This window comes from Anolis sagrei, chromosome 3 (genome assembly GCF_037176765.1).
Source record: "Anolis sagrei isolate rAnoSag1 chromosome 3, rAnoSag1.mat, whole genome shotgun sequence".
NCBI classification, from domain to species: domain Eukaryota; kingdom Metazoa; phylum Chordata; class Lepidosauria; order Squamata; family Dactyloidae; genus Anolis; species Anolis sagrei.
The window spans coordinates 180,725,417-180,744,978 of NC_090023.1; the positions used below are offsets into that span (position 1 = coordinate 180,725,417).

General features: G+C 40.4%; 1 protein-coding gene across 6 annotated transcripts in view; it reads left to right on the top strand.

The window, feature by feature from the left end:
• The window catches only part of PCDH15 (protocadherin related 15), a 1,134,710-nt gene that overhangs the window by 946,870 nt on the left and 168,278 nt on the right, over positions 1-19,562 (top strand). For all 6 annotated transcript variants that reach the window (XM_067465706.1, XM_067465711.1, XM_067465710.1 and 3 more), the window contains one exon: positions 5,503-5,619. In XM_067465706.1, coding sequence (XP_067321807.1) covers positions 5,503-5,619 — 117 coding nt within the window. The remainder of the gene's footprint in view (positions 1-5,502; positions 5,620-19,562) is intronic.

Consider the following 19,562-nt stretch of genomic DNA (forward strand, 5'->3'; position numbering starts at 1 on the left):
ATGATAGGCTGGGACGGTGCTTATGTAATCATTCCAGGGCTGATCTGGCATGCACCATATCAGGTTAACCCCAGGATGATGGGTCAGTGTAGATCCACCCCAAGTCTCCGTATGAGAAATAGTGATCTGAATAGTGATCTGGTAATAAGGTATACCCTTTTACTGTGCTTTTACTGTGCTATTTTGTATAATGGGATTGCAGCATCCACAAAATTTGATATCTACCAGGGGAGAGGGGAGGAGGGCTGGAACTCATCCCCAGTGGATATCAAGGTCTGTTGTATGTAGTTGATACTGACTCTGTATTTTTAGGAAGCTACTTCAAAAGATAGTCATTTCCATATTTTTTCCTATTAAATGGGTACATAATAATGTTTCTGTTTTGTTGTATGAGTTGACCATGTCACAAAAAAGCATTATTAAGTATTTGCAAAATGAAGAAAATAAAAATGGCACTTAATCTGAGTCCCTAGCACTCCTAATAAATTATGTTCAATACAGAGAGAGAGAGAGAAGCGGAAGTTTTCAAAGCCTTCTACTTGCTAAAACACATTACAAAAACAATTGTACATTTCTAAATGGCTAATTTTGGGCTTTGTAACAAAAGGACTGCATTTTGCTCAATTATTTTCAGTACAATTTAGGCCTTTCCACAAATAGGCAATGTGGATTGTAAAGATCTTCCAGTTTAATGTAGGAAGCTGTATTACGGGTTCTTTCTGAAAAAATTAAACACGTTTAATTCTTTAAAATGCGGTATTTTAATCTCTCATGCATTGTCTTTCTTCTTCCCTATACTTTTGAGATTAAAAAAAAAATCTTTAAAAATGGAGTCCATAGCCATACCTTTTCATTCAGAGAAAATTATTGCACTTTTAAAACTATAATTTTGCCTAATTTTGATTGTTCATATATATATTCACAGCACTCAGTATCCTTTCCTTGTGGGCAAAATTGCAGCTATATCCAGTCCTTCCAGGCTTTGAATAGAATTCTTCAAAAGTCAATTGCAATAATTTTGCCCTGACAATCACAGAAGGATTGTTGATTTTTTTTACTCTCCCACCCTCTCTTTGATGTATTAGGGTTCTGCATGCTGAACTGCTATTTTAATATAGGGACTCTTTTAAAGCTAGAATGTCCATCTGCAAACTGCAGTCTACTGTTTACACGGGCAATGTTGACTGTAAACCGCCCTGAGTCACCTGCGGGCTGAGAGGGGCAATATATAAATATAGTAGATAGATGATAGATAGATAGATAGATAGATAGATAGATAGATAGGTACTCATATAATGTTTGCTGTATGAACAAAGTTTGGATTTTTTTTCCTTTACACCTATGCGCTACTGTTGATTCTCAGTTGATTGTAGTTTTCTCTATAGCCACTCCATGTGGTTCATCACAAACATAATTGTCAATGGATTTTCCTTTCTTAATTAGAAACATATACATTTTAGTGGCAATTACTGCAACTTAATCAGCAAGTTGTGCAAATTATAAAAGCTATAAGAGTACCTACACTTAAACAGCACCAGTCTTTGTGGTGATGGGGAAGCATTTTCACACAACACACCTAGGAATTACAGGTGACACGCTAGTGTACCAACTCACAGTTTGAAAAGCTCTGCAGTAGGCAAATGCTGAAACGTTGTTGTTGTTTATTCGTTCAGTCGCTTTTGACTCTTTGTGACCTCATGGAACAGCCCATGCCAGAGCTCTCTGTTGGCTGTGGCCACCCCCAGCTCCTTCAAGGTCAATCCAGTCACTTCAAGGATACCATCCATCTATCTTGCTTTTGGTCGGCCTCTCTTCCTTTTTCCTTCCATTTTCCCCAACATCATTGTCTTCTCTAAGCTTTCCTGTCTTCTCATGATGTGGCCAAAATACTTCATTTTTGCCTCTAATATCCTTCCCTCCAGTGAGCAGTCGGGCTTTATTTCCTGGAGTATGGACTGGTTTGATCTTCTTGCCGTCCAAGCACTCTCAGAGTTTTCCTCCAACATTACAGTTCAAAAGCATATATCTTCCTTTGCTCAGCCTTCCTTATGGTCCAGCTAACTATGTGGATCTCCGTTGCCAGTGTGATGTCTCTACTCTTCACATTGTACAGTACATTAAAAACATTGTACACTACATTAAAAACATTGTACACTACATTAAAAAAGAGCAGAAAAGGCATTCCCAAATTACCTACTGCAAGAGTGATCCCTATAATTTTTGTAGGACAAATAATAAAAACCAACTATCTTGGGCTGATGTAACCCACAATAGAGATATTTAACCCAAAGCTTTTGGACAACACTATTGTTATCATGGGAAGAAGGGTAACATCCTTTCAGTACTTGCGTGTGGATGGGCGACACCTCTCCTGCCAACAGCACCAAAGACGACTCCAACACCAAGTTGGGAAGAAAATGGCCACAACTTATTTATTGATTACAGGAACAAAGGGTTGGCTGCCAGGAGAGGGTTCTGGATCATAATCCAGAACCCATGACCGATACCACTGTAGACATAAGGGTACCACCAGCACAATACCAGGCTAATGACTCTGCACCGCTGAGAACCACTGGATGCCCCCCCCCCCTTCTGCTGGGGGGGGGGAACCAGATCCAGGGCCCATGCCACATGCCAACCAAAGTTGTGACGAGCTAACAAATAACCCAAAACTGTGCAACAGTATTCAAACACAAAACTAGCATGCAGGGCGGATGGGATGGACAAGTAGAGCAGGCACATAGCCTGTGGAGGCCCAGGGCAGCCCTTTAAAGAGCTGCTGGGCAGGAGAAGCTGCCGGCCCTGGCCAATCCAGGGGCAGGGCAGGGCTGGCTGCTGATTGGCCAGCTGGCCCAAGCAGTGGAAAACTTCCCACCACGTAGGGGACTTCTGGGAAGAAGAAGCCCCCTGCAAGCAGCATGGCCAGTGAGAGGACACCCCCTGCCACAATGGTCTTTGCCCAGTAAGTTGAGCAAGGCATTTTTCAGACAATCCCTCTTTATAAGTATTCCTGGAAGCCCTGAAAATCTGTGCAGACACCCAAAAAAGGAGTCCAAATTTCAATGGGATTTACATACATTTATGTGTGTTTAGATTTTCTATTTCTTTGTGTGTGCAAACTTTAAATGTGCACTGTTATTATTCTAAAGATTTGACATGAGACAAGTCAACAACTAAAATATGTATTTCATGTATATTATATTATCTTGCTAATAATATAACTTTTTCCAAATCAGTTATTTTTTCCAAATAACTTTTTCCAAATCATATTCATATATAAGAATTTTGCTGCTCCAAAATATGGTTTTAGGACAAAAACTTTGTCTTTCAGCTTTCTTAGTGACTTTATGTTTCTACTGTTTCTTCTTCTTCTGATCTGTTTACCTTAGAAATATAAACAAAACCTAGCCATTTCCCATAGAAGAGAGTGTTCTGAACAATTCTTATCAGAGAATGTGCATGTCATTTCTCTTTTTGGCATTCCTATTTATAGTCTCCGATTTCCCAACATGAAGGACGTGAGGACATGCAGAAGATGAACACAAATGTTTAGGCATTCTCTATTTGTCTTCTGTTATCACAGAGCATTAGATACACAAGAAAAGCACAGAGCAATGTTTGATGGGTCTGGATATGTTTCCTTTGAAATAATTGTGTCTCCTATACATGCTTTGAACAAGTCAAAAAGTGTATTTGTCTTAACCATGTTCTTGGTCTGATTGGTCCAATTATTATTAGAAAACTATTAGCAAGGTAATTCCATGTAATAAGTGTGCTTGTCCTATACTGAATTTCTGTTTTTATGGGAAAACCCTGAACTTGTTTTGAAAGTATCCACTTCCAAACAAACATAAAATCTAAAAGGTATCTCCCTCATCTTCTCCGTAATTTAAAGTAAACTGTGCCTTAGGGTCCATTTACACCGCTTTAATTACTATGGAATTCATGGGCATTATAGTTTTCAAAGTCTTTAGTCTTCCTTGCCAAAAAGTGCTGGTAGGTCACCAAACTACAAATCCCAGGATTCTACAGCATTAAGCCATGGCAAGTACATCATGTCAAACTGCATTAATTCTACAGTGTAGATGTATCTTTAGTTCGGTGGCGCAGTGGGTTAAAGCCCTGTGCTGGCAGGATTGAAGACGAACAGGTCGCAGGTTCGAATCCGGGGAGAGGCGGATGAGCTCCCTCTATCAGCTCCAGCTCCTCATGCGGGAACATGAGAGAAGCCTCCCACAAGGATGATAAAAACATCAAATCATCCGGGCGTCCCCTGGGCAACGTCCTTGCAGACGGCCAATTCTCTCACAACAGGAGCAACTCCTGACACGACAAAAAAAATCTTCTGCATCACAAGCAGTTCCTTTAATGTAATACCTGGTGTAACCTACTATGTTCCAGATCTTCTGTACCACTACTTCTTAGGACCTCATCACATTGAGGCCCATAACACAGGCTACATCGAGGGAATTCACTGAACAGTGAATCCGTGTGGCAGTGGGGAAAACTGTCATCTTGTGCCTCACATCACTGCTTTCTGCACCACACAGGAGAAATCATCACCACCCAGCTTTCCCCCCACAGTGGCCCTATTGTAGGCTATGGGAATAAAGGTAGTTGTTCTCAGGGCTCTGTCTTAGGACACTTCCAGGATGGTGCCATGATGGAACCCTTCCAAAAGTAGCCCTGTATCGTGTGAAGGACTCCAGCAGGCTCAGAAGTCCATGTGATGACTTAAACTGTGGGCCCCGGCCCCAAATGAGGTTCCCTTTGTTCAATGTTGGAGTCCTGAAAATTTGGCACCAGTAAACATTTTCCGAACACCTCTTAGTGACTGTTTTCGACATTTACATGAATCTGTTGTGCAGTGTTTACAGTGTACTCTGCAGAAAATGCTTCAGCTGTACTTCATTAAGAAAAGGAAATCGGTCTGTTTGGCAAGCCTTGCAAATGCTGATTTGTTACCAGTTAATGTTTGGTTTTTATATCTTTTTTTATATAGCTGTATATCTGGGATTACATAAAAATTACTCAGACCAAAAGGGTTCCCATATGAAAAAAATTAAGAAGCCCTGTTCTATACCAAGCTGTACCAGACACTTAATATTACTCAACTAGAGTAACATAGTTCAGATCCACATATTGACCAGATCCAAAAACAGGAAGTCACCAGCAGATATACCTCAATTAACAAAGTAAATGCATTCCTGGGACTTAATTACTTAACAGAAAATTTGGTGCCAGAGGCAGGAAAAATATGGAGATAATAGAGAAAAGTTCCTGCTCCACAGAAAACATGAATAGTTCAAATTTGCTAACTTCCTATTAAGTACCAATCTTAGGTGAGGAACATCACATGATTGAGAGTTCTGGAGTTCTGACAGCAGTAAATTCTTTCTCTAATAGAATAAAGTGAATGGGTGCTGATGTGATTGAACAATTCTGATTGTATCCATAATCTCGTTTCAGCTTCAGCAGTAAACTCTTAATTATGTTTTGCAGGATATGAATGATTACTCCCCAGTATTTAGCAAACCTCTGTACAGGGGAATGGTAGCTCCTGATGCAATCAAAGGAACTGTCATCACAACAGTGGAGGCTGAAGATCAGGACCCTCCGGTAAGTAAATAATGCTGTACTTAATACACTGCACCCAGATGGTTTCTTTAAATGCCATATAAATGCTCTTAATCCTCTAGATAACAGAAGTATTATATTGTGTGTTTTGGTTTTTTTACACAGAGGTACTTCTTGTACTCTCACGAGCTTAGGCTGCACTTCCATTATTGTTTCCAAGACCGATAAAACCACAATATAGAATTCTTTTTATCTTTCTCCATTCCCTTGTTTCTTTTATGATGGAGAGATTTCTATACAAAATGTTATCAGGCTTTACTGTGCAGAAAGTAAGCAGCAATAAGAAAGGAGAGGGGGGGGGGGGTGAACTCCATGATTGTCTCTCTTTGAAATTCCTCCATAAAACTTTTGAAAAGTGATTGTTTTGCAGCTATTATTTCATTAAATATGCTTATGTATAAATTCTCATCAGAATATGATTTTTCCTGTAAGATTTGCATATAGCATAGATGCTCTTTTTTTTGCCAGAAGTCTTCTCAAACAAAACCAGTTTCTAAGAAATGTTAAATCTGGTATTTGAGTGACAGAGCTACATGTACCTGACAATAAACTGCTAGCTCGGGGGGAAAAGAGGCACATTTTGAGATGTTGAAGATTAATATTTTGTAATTAAAAGTTTGAGTCGGTTTAGCTTATAGATATTTTAAAAGCGTCTGCAAGGGATTATGCAAATAATAAAACGACAGCACATGAATGTGCAAAAATCATGAAGTATGAATTCATATTGTATTAATACATTGCAAATAGTGTGCATATATTCACTTGAAGAAAAGTTTGCAGACAATTCTGATCAGATAAAACTTTCCTGTTATATATTGGTTACAACAATCACATGCTCTGCCACCACTCATTGTGCAAAACTGTTCCCATATATACTTTATAAAAAGGTCTAGTTCTATTTCCCCCGCCACCCCACATCATTGGTGTGACCAGGCCTGTAGCCAGGATTTCGTTTTGGGGGGGGGGGCTGAAATTTTTTTCAGGGGGGCTTCGGGGGGCGAGCTTCGGGGGGGGGCTGAGTCTGAAACCTTTTGTATCATTACCCCAATACCCCCATGCATATGGGATATATTGAGTATGGTGATCAGATCATGATATGAATAAACATAACAGTTTAAATAATGCACCATTAAGGCCTTTTTGCGAACCACCATGAAAATTTGGGGGGGGGGGGGCTGAAGCCCCCCGAGCCCCCCCCCCCCCCCGGCTACATGCCTGGGTGTGACATAGATCACAACACTGCAGTTCCAAGTAGAAAAGTGGCTCAAGACATATTTTTCTTCTTGATCTGAACTGTACCTTGAACTTGGTCTTCACTGGCATGCCACTCTGATTCCATGTCCCATTACTTCAGCATGAATGACATACTCAAGATGCATCTACACTGCCATATAATGCAGTTTCAGGATGCAGATTAACTATACAAACTTCATTTTTTCCCACGGTGAACTGGATGTTTGGGTGGATGCTGTTAAGATGGTCCAGGAGCCTGTTGAGTTCTTCTTCTCCATGGCTTCAAATGGTGAAAGTGTCATCCACATATCTGAACCATATCATGGGCTTTTTGGTTGCTGTTTCCAGGGCTTGTTTTTCAAAGTGTTCCATGTAGAAATTAGCTATGACCGGGCTGAGAGGGCTCCCCATAGCTACTCCATCTTTTTGTTCGTAGAACTCATTGTCCCACTGAAAGTAGCTGGTGGTGAGGCAATGGTGAAACAGAGCTGTGATATCTTCTGGGAACCTCTGGTTGATTAGTGCAATGGTGTCTGCTACCGGGACCATGGTAAATAGATACACCACATCCAAGCTGATCAGTTTGTCATTGGTATTTAACTTGAGATTGCGGATTTTTTCTATGAAGTGGGCTGAGTCCTTGATGTAGTGTGTAGTGAGCCCAATATGGCTATGTAATTGTGCAGCAAGAAATTTTGCTAAGTCGTACGTGGGGGATCCAATGGCACTCACAATGGGTCTGAGTGGGGTGGATTCCTTATGGATTTTTTGGGAGTTCATAAAGCCTAGGTGGAAGGGCTTCCGATTTACATAGCTGTTGTCATATATCGAAGTCTACATAGAAATCAGCCATAGAAGAGCACCTGATGAACCAACCTGAACACAGCATTTTATTTGAGAACACAGAAATGCTGGGCCACTCTCACAACCACCATGTCAGACTACACAGAGAAGCCACTGAAATACACAAGCATGTGGACAATTTCAACAGAAAGGAGGAAACAATGACAATGAACACAATCTGGCTACCAGTATTAAAAAACTCTAGAATTACAACAGCACAACAACAGAGAGGAAGCAAGCAGGGACATCTAATTACTTCTCATCAAAAGTTTGCCCCAGGCACAGTCAGGCCATTGTATGCTAATCAAGGTGGTCGGTTGAAACATTCACACCTAGCTCCAGCAGACAAGAGTCCTTTGTCTCACCCTGGTCATTCCACAGATATATAAACCTTTTTGCCTAGTTCCAACAGACCTCACTACCTCTGAGGATGCTTGCCATAGATGCAGGCAAAACGTCAGGAGAGAATGCCTCAAGACCATGGCCATATAGCCCGAAAAAACCTACAACAACCCATTCTTCCCATTGTTTGAGAAAGTAAGGACCTCTGTACAACTCTCACCCTAATCTTTAAAGGAATTTTAGGAAAAAATATCCAGGAAACACTGGGAAGGAGCCTTTTTTCAGTATAGCAGCCCCCATGACCAGTTTTCTGCCCCCAAAATATTTTTATGTAGAAAAAACTTTTGATATAAAGAGTTTACATTTATATTTACCAGAGTGCTTTCTCCATATTTATAGCTGTTTAATAATAAAATATGGATGGTTCTGTACATATGCAAGAATCAAAAGTATCAAAAGCAGTTAAAAACAATCTACAGATTGAGGAAGTGGCTGAAAAATAAAAAAATAAAAAACATCCTCTGATTATGGGATGGTTGGGAAATGTGTTCCTTATTTTACATGGTATATAGAATATAAGAATTCTGTTTGGGCTTTTTCCAGATAGGTAGAATACGTACAGTGTTACAATAATCAGATTCCTTTCTGACTGTGCCAACAGAGATAGAACATTATATCCTAGAGTTCTCTAGAGGAATGTGTGCTTTGAAGTTTAATAGGTTTAGATTTGAGTATTTACAATATTTCCTCATGTTTAATCTGTTGAGAAATAGGTTTCTTTTATCACAGCATCCTGTTTTCAGAGGTGCTCTATACTACCAACATAGTGTTTAATGTTCTTGGGCTAAAAAAATTTAAAGCTTCCACATTATGAGCACTGACAAATTCCCATATATTCTGTTTTATAAAAAAAATACACTATGTCCATAGGAGGCTTTGCACATTCAAAAACCTGTCCACTCAGTCACATCCTGAGATAGAAGACACAAGATTGGATAAAAGTAAAATAAAATCATACAAAACAAAATTCACATTTTGAGGTAATTTTTGGATTTTATTTGACCTTGTTTCCTCCAATGGAAGAAACTGCAGTTTTACCTACACGAGGCTGACCAATTGCCAGAAGCCCAGGTCCTATATGTGAGCATAGCTCTTCAAACACTGTAATACATCCATTCATTGCACTTGATCACCATAGAGAAACAGCTGATTTCACCTCACTTGGATATTTCCTAATGGATATGCCCTTGGTTTTCCTTTCCCAAGGAGTAGCCATATCTGCATGGTCTGAATTATCAGGCCCTTCCACATAGGCACAAAATGTTATTCAGAACCAGCATAAAATTGCCACAAGGAGGCAACACAAGGCCATCCTAAGCCACTTCCATGGTGGGCCACTGGCCTGACAGCCCTGCCGTAGCAAACCTGGTTTGGTGGGATTGGGCATGGGCTTAGTTTCTCACACTTTGTGCACCCCAACCACAAAATGACAGAAAATCCCCCATTTCTGGCACACCTACTCTTTACTTCTTGATTTTTCATCATTCAGGAAACAAAGGAGCTTGGGAGGAGTAAGACTCCTCCCAAGAATCTGGAAGTTCAGAGCAGGCAGCACTGTGTTGGACTGGATGAGGGCTAACAAATTGAAACTGAATCCAGACAAGACAGAGGCACTCCTGGTCAGTCGAAAGGCCGAACATGGCATAGGGTTACAGCCTGTGTTAGACGGGGTCACACTCCCCCTGAAGACGCAGGTTCGCAGCTTGGGTGTTACCCTGGATTCATCGCTAAGCTTGGAACCCCAGGTCTCGGCGGTATCCAGGGGAGCATTTGCACAATTAAAACTTGTGCGCCAGCTGCGCCCATACCTTGGGAAGTCTGACTTGGCCACGGTAGTCCACGCTCTGGTTACATCCCGCATAGATTACTGCAACACGCTCTACGTGGGGTTGCCCTTGAAGACTTCCCGGAAGCTTCAGATGGTCCAGCATTCGGCAGCCAGGTTGCTAATGGGAGCGGCACTCCTCTGTTGAGCCAGCTCCACTGGCTGCCAATTTGCTACCGGGCACAATTCAAGGTGCTGGCGTTAGCCTATAAAGCCCTAAACGGTTCTGGCCCTACTTACCTCTCCGAACGCATCTCCACCTATGAACCAACTAGGACATTAAGATCGTCCAGGGAGGCCCTGCTCTTGGTCCCACCTGCGTCACAGGCGCGGTTGGCGGGGACGAGGGACAGGGCCTTCTCGGTGGTGGCCCCTCAGCTATGGAATGCCCTACCTGTAGACATCAGACAGGCCCCTTCGTTGCTGGCGTTTCGGAAGAAGGTTAAGACCTGGCTCTATGAACAAGCGTTTGGCTAATCAGTGCAACTGAATATAGGAGGATGGTGAAATTTGATTTCAGGAATGGCACAAGGATTACGAGAACGGATCTGATTTCATATTGAGGCGTTATGAATTGTTAATGATTGTTGATTTTGCTGCTGTATATGATGTGTTTTAATTGTTTAGGATATTGTTGTGATAGTATTGATGTTATTGTGATAATTTTCATTGTGTAAACCGCATTGAGTCGCCTTATCAGACTGAAAAATGCGGTATAGAAATGAAGCAAATAAATAAATAAATAAATAAATAGGGGAGGATTTTCTGTTGTTGTTTTGGGAGGGGGGAGTGGAGGTGCTGGGGGGGGGGGGCGTAATGCTATCCCACCTTCCTGCCTGAGCCCAGGGAGCATGTGAAAGCTATTGGGACTTGATCCTGGATCCCACATGGGGATCTGGGATAGCAGACCCACTATCCCAACACTGAGAAAGCTCCAGATCTTGCTGCAGGATTGGGACCTTTCCCAGTGTTTTTTAAAACTTAGGGTCCAACCAGATTAGGGCCCCAAAATTGAAGAAAATTGTTTTGCTCTATAGATGATTACACAGGAAATCCTGAAACCAGTTTGAGACCTGGATGGTGATTGCACAAATCAATGAAGATGATGTACATTAGGGAGATTCTTTCACACACTTTTGTAGGAATTTGTTGTCTGGCTGCCACAATTTGAAGCTAGCTTCTAACTGCATTAAATGGCCAATGCATATGGGGCTTAAGTAGCTTACCCAAAGTCCAACCGCCATAACCTGTTTGTGCTGATGGACACACCAGGCTAATGCGATTCCTATACTTCACTATATGGCAGTGTAGATAGAGACATCATCTTCCTCCATACCAGGCATGTAGCCGGGGGGGGGGGGGGGCTTGAGGGGCTTCAGCCCCCCCCCCCCCCAAATTCTCATGGTGGTTCATGAAAAGGCCTTACTGGTGCATTATTTAAACTGTTATGTTTATTCATATCATGATCTGATCACCATACTCAATATATCCCATATGCATGGGGGTATTGGGGTAATGATACAAAAGGTTTGCTAGGCTAGACCCTCTTTCACTCAGACTCAGCCCCCCCCCCCCCCCCGAAACTCACCCCCCCCGAACAATCAGGACAATCAGATGGGGGAAGTATGAGCATGCGTGGTCTGAGTGTTATTACAATGTATACAATGCATGTATTACAATGGCAACATGAGACACCCACCCCCCCCCCCCCCCGTTGCCCTGGTGGCGGCATGCGCCAGCTCCACCCTCCTTCACCCACGGCCGGCTTGGTGGGTGACTGGGACTAAATCAGCACATGGAGCCAAATTTAGTCCCATATGAAGAGGTCATAAGGCTACTTTCCCCTTTGCTGTTGATTATAGCTTTTGACAGAGAAACACAATTTTTGATGAGACTAAATCTCTTCGTATGTGTCTGAGATGAGAATGGACTATTATTTTATATATTTTTAAAAGCTGTTGTTTATGCCGTCAATAACTGTCAGTGACTTGGCAGAACTCATGGAGCTAACATTTGCCACATCAATCTGAGAATAAGTGAACTTGTCCATTATTACTATGTTTGTCCCTCTTTTATACTTCTCTACACATTAGAATCCATCCTGCTGAGATTGACACTCCGTATTGTCTTGAAAGGGAAGCAGATTTGTGTGCTTATTTATTTCAGATAGCTCATGTTTATTGAAGTAACATAATGCCAGTGAAGGACACCAAGTAATTGCAGCCAATCTTATCAAAACACTTAAGCTTCAGACTAGGCATTCAATAGCAATCTGTTAGCAGGGGATGAAATTGGGCCATTAGGACAATCAAGGAGAGCATGCATAATTTTCTTCCTTTATTTAGGAGTAAATAAGCCTCAAGGTGAGGTGTTCAGGGAGACTCATAGTTCTGCATTCATGTTGCTACAGCTACAGTGATATTTTCCCCTTTGGCTTTTTTTAAATACTGTATTGATTGGAGCAATTTTAGAGTCTGCAAGGAAATGCTAAGTATAAAAATCAGCATGATTCCCCAGTTATCATTACATAATGTTTAGCCGAAGGATTTATTCAGTGGCTCCAAGTTTTGCTTCTTATTTCACCTTCACTTACTGCCTTAGTCTCAAATGTGAACAATTTTCTAGGGACCTTATCACATTGAGTGAGAGGTTCACCACACATTGTGATGAATATGTGGGGTCCCAGCGGGAGGGGGGGGCATAGAGAACCCATCATCTCAAGCCACACATTGTCCAACTTACCACCGGCCCCATCCCATGGGGGAAGCATCCATCGCCTCACCTCCACACCCCCCCCCCCCCCGTTGTGTCTTTCTCCCAACGTAGAATCCAAGGTGGCTCACATCACAGATTAAAATAAAAATAGAAAACAGTTGTCTTCAAATGTGTATTATCCTGTTAAAATAGCAATAATGTAAAAATAAGCTACTTATTTGATTAGTTTCTAAAACTTACTAAACCAAAACTGTCTTACTTTGGACATATCATGAGAAGATATATCCAAAGTATTCGCAGAAACAATAATGCTTAGTATGTTAGAAGGCAGTAGTAGGAGAAACGGAAGACCTCATTTGTTGTAGTTCAGCGTGATGTTAACATTCCTACTACCAGTAGGAGGGAGAAGAGGTCTGTGCAAGAGTCAGAGGGGGAACAACAGCGGAAACACATTAGGGAAATAATATTGGCCCCAAGTGATTCCGAGACGTTTGAGGGCTTCTCTGATTGCAAAATGGGAGATGGGGAGGAGAGCAGAGGAGTAAAGAGGGCTACTTGCGATCCGGAGTCCGATGAAGAGCTTCAAAGGAAGCGCATCTGGGAAATACTTCCTACATCAGATGACGAATTCCTACATCAGATGACGAATTCATGGGTTTTGATGGGAATTATGGGGCTTCAAGTAGTGATGAAGGGGACCAGGGTTTAGATTGGACCCGTGTGCAACAGATAAGAGACATTTGTAATCAACCTACTTCGAGTGAAGAGTTTGAGGGTTTCACTAGTGACTGGCAACCTGGGAGTTCCTGGCAAGACGTAAGTCTTGATAGGCGCTGGCAGCGCTGGAGAGAGAGGCCATTGCACTCAGCTGTGGGGGATGAGGCAGCTGATAGCAGTAATGAGGAAGAAGGGAGTAGCCCTTCTAGTGATGAGGAATTATGAGATAAAAGCTGCTGTGTTGACCATATAACTTTGCAGAAGGCAAAGTGTCTTTATTGGACATAAATATTTGTTGCTGCCAACTCTCTAGCTTGGGTCCTTGGCTACAGCTTCCTGCGTTCCTGTTTTCCTGCATTCCTGAGACTCCTGCATTCCTGTGTTTACCATTTACTATGGCTTGACTATGGACCGGTTTGACTTTCGCTTTTGACTTCTGGAACTTTAAACTGTGTTAACTTTGTGCTTGAACATCTCTTCATTTTTGGGACTTCGTTTTGCATCTTCTGTGACTGTGTTTTTGTGCTGTGCTAATTTTCAAGCAGATTGCTGAACTTTGAGTTTAATCTGGATTAAACAGCATTATAATCCTGGTTATATTTTTGTTACTGATATTACTGCATTTTTGATGTCAAATTGCTACATTGACTTTATGCACTGAAGTTAAGTGCTTTAAAAGACTATTTTTGTACAATAAAACTGTGTTTGAACTCTTTATCTTGTGTTTGGCTCTACTTGAGGCTTCTGGGTCTTGACATCATTGCAGGTGGATAGAAAGATTCAAACAAGCCACCATCATGAGTCTGCAAGATCTGGAAAAAAAAAGAATTGATAACCAAGTAACTTGGAGGTTTCTCTTTCATATGGTTACTATAAATCATAGTCAAATTGATGACAAATAACACATTTAAAACATTTAAGAACTTTTAAAGAATAACGCTGAGAATAGAAGTGCAGCATGTTCCCTTCACCATCCTTAATTATCCCATGGAAACATTGATTTAGGATCCTTGCAATTAGTATGATGAAATATCCAGACTATGGGCATAACTATTCTACATGAAGTATACCACCTTTCAATAAATAGATAATAGACATATGTTAGATTGATAATAGCTAGGCCATCCAAGATTCTATATATTTTATTACAAATAGAGAAAGATCCCACATAACTTTCTTCAGTGTTTATATTCACAATGACAGTAAACTAGTTTCTGAAAGATTTTTTTTTTTAAAAAAATTATCTGTACCCGTGCCATAAATAAAATTAAATTTTTACTAGATGTGTGCCCAATTGTAACTAATACTTTGGTGTTCTTTGTCAATCAATCACAATGTTGCCAGAAAATGTAATATCCTAATAGTGTTTTTTTTCTTATAAAAAAGGGAAGAAAAGTGGCTTCATCAGAAGTAGCAATCTTGTGCCAGCTTTATGAATTCACTAACAAATTACCTAATGTGCAGATGTTTAATGATAATTGTAGGTTTTAGTCGTTGAAGCAGAACGTAGTTGTCTGAATCAAATTATCTGCATTTGAGTAATTTCTTGGTAACTGTTTTACGAAAAAAATATTAAATCGGATTTCCTACTGACATCAAGAGTTTAATCATCTTTGTGCATTTAAATCTTGCCAGAGTTCCTTATGTTTGTAAGAATCTAATGATTACCCATTTTAATAATAGAAGCTGTCTTAAGTTATGGTACATTGTAAACTTATCATGATTTAATATATTAGCCAAAAAAAGTATATGTCATATTGACCTGTGAGGGTTATTGGAGAAAACTGTGCCTAGTAGGTAGCCATAATATGCTTTTGAAACTTTACATTGTATGTGTTCCTCATTAAAGTTGTTGGACTGTGATAAATGTGGATAGGAACTATGATCGGAAGGTCTCCAGTTTGCAATGGATCAGAAAAAATGAAACTGACTGTAATGTTGAAGGTTTTTCACATTATTCAACAAAAAGGAAAGGGCTGCTGTGCCCACCTCCTGCCATCGTTTGTTTTTCTTTACAGTAGTTTGCTTCCAAGTTTCCACACTGTAGTTACATCATGGGAAATTGAAGATTTTCAGTGCTCCATGCTAAGGAACACAGTGTTAAGATACTATTTCCTCTACCCTTCCACTTCCAATTTCTAAAAATACCGTGTCTATAATAAATTATATTTCTTTGTAGGGTGGTGGTATGAGATTTTACCTTCATGTAAGACAAAAAAATCATACTATGGGGAGTTTTTGCTACCTACATAGACAGCTGTCATGCAGGTCTCTGTGACTCAGCCACACTGATGTGTTGCACCTTTTCTTGACTTGTAAAAGTCTATACAAACCACACTCTAATGATAATTGTATTTTTTTAGTCATTGGAGCAGAAAATAGTTATCTGAATCAAATTATCTGCATTTGAGTAATTTCTTTGTGACCGACCACTCTTATCTCATTGTGAGTATCCTTATATAGATAGGTTTGACCTATTTTGGTGCAAAGCTGCAATTTAATGATTGGGGCCAGGGACTATTGCATAAACAATACCACTATTTTAGGACACTTTAATGGATGTCTTTCTAAGAACTTCCAGAAATCTCTTCTTTTCTTGAAGAACCAAAGAGACATGATACACACAGGGAGGGAGATAGCTCCTTAGTTCAAACTATCTTGGCAATACATAAACCAGTGGCAACTGGTGCCAGCCAGAACTGATATGACAGGATGACCAATCAAAGGAAAATCAAAATATACAGTAGATAAAGGCAACTAATTCTGGCTTTGTCTTGTTTGTTAGCCTCTGCAGTGATTTTATAGAACAGTCCCTTAAGAAAGAATACCAGTGACAATGAACAGACTCTTGGATTGGGTCAGTAGGTTTTCACACTATTGCTTCTCTTATGGCAGAGGTGACATCTGTCATTGTTTGAGCTGCAAGGTACCCAAGAGAGAACATATCTCCCAGTGGACCATCCACTATTAATATAAATGGCTTATATTTCTTCAGATTTAATTGTCTCTGTCCTTTGACACCCTCCTCACATTAAGAGTGTTGGAAAACAGAGCCCAAGACAAATATAAAAAATGAGAAAAGTCCCTTCTTTCATGATGGCTGAGCTCTGTTCATTTATATTAAAATGAATACTTTGCTACAATATATGGGATAATTCTGCAATCCATTTGCATGTAGCAGAATGATTGAGGTAATTCCTCATTGATCAGGAAGTATTTACTTTTCAAAGATGTGTTTAGTGAAAAGCAAGTGAACCAATTACCATCCTACTAGCCCTATGAATTTCCATTGATCTTGTTTCCAGGAACAAAGCTCAAGTAGCTCATATTTATCCTCTTTTGGAAATAGCTATCTGTGCTGCAGGACTTTATTTTGAAAAAAACCTAACAAGGAGTTTCATAAAAACCCTTGTCTTCACCTACAGCTGCCCATCAAGAACAGGGGTCCTCAAACTAAGGCCCGGGGGCCGGATGCGGCCCTCCAAGGTCATTTACCCGGCCCTTGCTCAGGGTCAACCTAAATATGAAACTACTTGAAAGCACATAAAAAAACAACAATCCTATCTCATCAGCCAAAAGCAGGCCCACACTTTCCACTGAAATACTAATAAGTTTATATTTGTTAAAAATTATTCTTAATTTTAATTATTGTATTGTTTTTTCAATGTTTTTGAACTATAAATAAAATATGTGCAGTGTGCATAGGAATTCGTTCGGGTTTTTTTTTAATTATAATTTGGCCTGCCAGCAGCTTGAGGGACTGTGACCTGGCCCTCTGCTTAAAAAGTTTGTGCACCACTGATCAAGAAGAATGCAGAACTGAGGCTATTGGGTTGAACTTTCAGTTTCAGAAGAGTTTACATATTACAATGTGCAGCACACCTCAGTGTTGATTACAGTGCTCTGTGTGAAGTATAGCTTCTATCCTTGAGTTTTCCCTCTGAAAACTCCTACTTCCTTCCAGTCATGGGTGTTTTCTACAGGAATTACAGTCCATCCACCAAATCCTCAAGGAGCTGTTATGAAAGACGAAGGGCTCCTATAAGCATTTTACTGATTGATATTGCCAATCTGGCACCACACTGTTCATTGGAGATTAGTGGTGGGATCACCACTGGACATCTACCTAGCCAGTGCCCCTTGAGGAAGCTAGACCACCAGTTCCTTGGTCCTTTCCACCATTGAAACCATGATCAATCCAGTAGGTTACCAGATTAAGTTTCCAGCATCCATCAAAGTCCACTCAGACTTCCATATATCCTTGTTAGCCCCTGAAATTCCCACAAGTCATCACCATTCAGATATTCTGTTGCCGCCATCTGGCATTCTTATGTTTCTGTTCAAGATTTATGAGACCCTGACCACCGATTGGCTGACAAATCTACTTGTCTCTTGATCCCTTGGTCTGGCCGACAACTCAACTTGACTCTCAGATCCGTAGAGTGGCTGATGACTTTGCTTTCTTGACTAGAATTTTGGACTCACTTAACTTCTCTCCTGTGTGTTTCCGTATAAATAAACCCCTCCTAGCAAGCATTCTTTGTGCCCCCCTTCCCCATAGTAATGTTTTGTAAATGTGTCCAAAACCTGAATAATCTGGGTGGTTTTGACAAATATAGGTCCAATAGTAATCTTTCTGTGATGTGCATAATCAGAGTACCAGACTGGGAAAGAATGGTACTGAATGTGTTGATTGTGAACTTGCACATACTCTTTAACCAAGACAAAGTGTTAATTACTTTTGGTTTATCATTTAAGCTAATAGATAAATAACTTTAATTTTTAAAATGGCTGGCAGCACAATCTGTTATGGGAAATGAGGGGAAAGCTGCATTAAATTGTCACCAAACATTTGGTTTTTAAGTAGCACATGTTAGAAACAATTACTTTAATATGGATTTGACAGTCCATGTACAAAAGTGATTGTGTCCCGATGGTTAACTCTTCTGTTTGGACAATAATACTGACATATTTTCTCTGGGGATTTAGTAGTGCTATTCTTAATGACAGCAAGACATTTGGTGGTTCCAGTCCCTTAAGCATCTGGCATTCCACTTGATGACAAGAGAATGTTGCTTCAGGAGTGCTATGCTATGGTTTAGCAAGGACGAGCTATGACAGTGATGTGGTGCCAAATATTACATTGGCTATTCCTGGGAGGACTATATAAATAAGATGACATGTGATAGGGGGAAAAACGTAATTATCTTTCAGAAGGTAATTTTCCATATGGACACTATGTACAAAGTATGTCTTCTACCCATATAATAGCCTAAATAATCAAAAGGTCCAGGCACTCTTGAATGAGAATTATTTTCTGGTAACTTTACAGGCATAGTGCATTTGGACACTGAAACTATTTTTATCCTAATATGGATGGTTGTTGTCAAGAAAGTGAAAGAGTTAGGGAATCATTTTATTCTTTATTTTATGCTTATGTTGCTTGGTTAATTTTATATTATGCTGTTTACTTTGTATGTTTCGGTGATGTCACTTGGAAACCGCCCTGAGTCCCCCTTGGGGAGATAGAGCAGTATATAAATAAAGTTGTTGTTGTTGTTAACACAAAAGCACAGTATGTCACAGCAAACAAGATCTATATACTGGATTTCCTATCACAGAATCACAAGTCGAACACTTCCCAAGCATCTAGGACTGTGTGATGTATTTTCAAATGATGCACACAGATCCAAGTAAGGTGGCCTTTTGCAGTTGACAGATCATGATTTTGTCAATGTTTATTGTTTCCAAATGCTGGCTGAGATCTTTTGGCATGGCACCAGTGTGCCAATGACCACTGGGACCACCTGTACTGGTTTATGCCAGAGCAGTTCAATTTTGAGGTCTTGATAGCGGCTGAGTTTTTTCTGTTGTTTTTCCTCAATGCAACTGTCACCTGGTATGGTGACATCAATAATCCAGACTTTTTTCTTTTCCACAATTGTGATGTCTGGTGTATTGTGTTCCAAAGCTTTGGCAGTCTGGATTCGAAAGTCCCACAGTATTTTTGCATGTTCATTTTCCACGACCTTTGCGGGTTTATGATCCCACCAATTCTTTACTGCTGGCAGGTGGTACTTGTGACATAAGTTCCAGTGAATCATCTGGGCCACACAGTTGTGTCTTTGTTTGTAGTCCATCTGTGCGATTTTCTTACAACAGCTGAGGATATGATCCATGGTTTCATCAG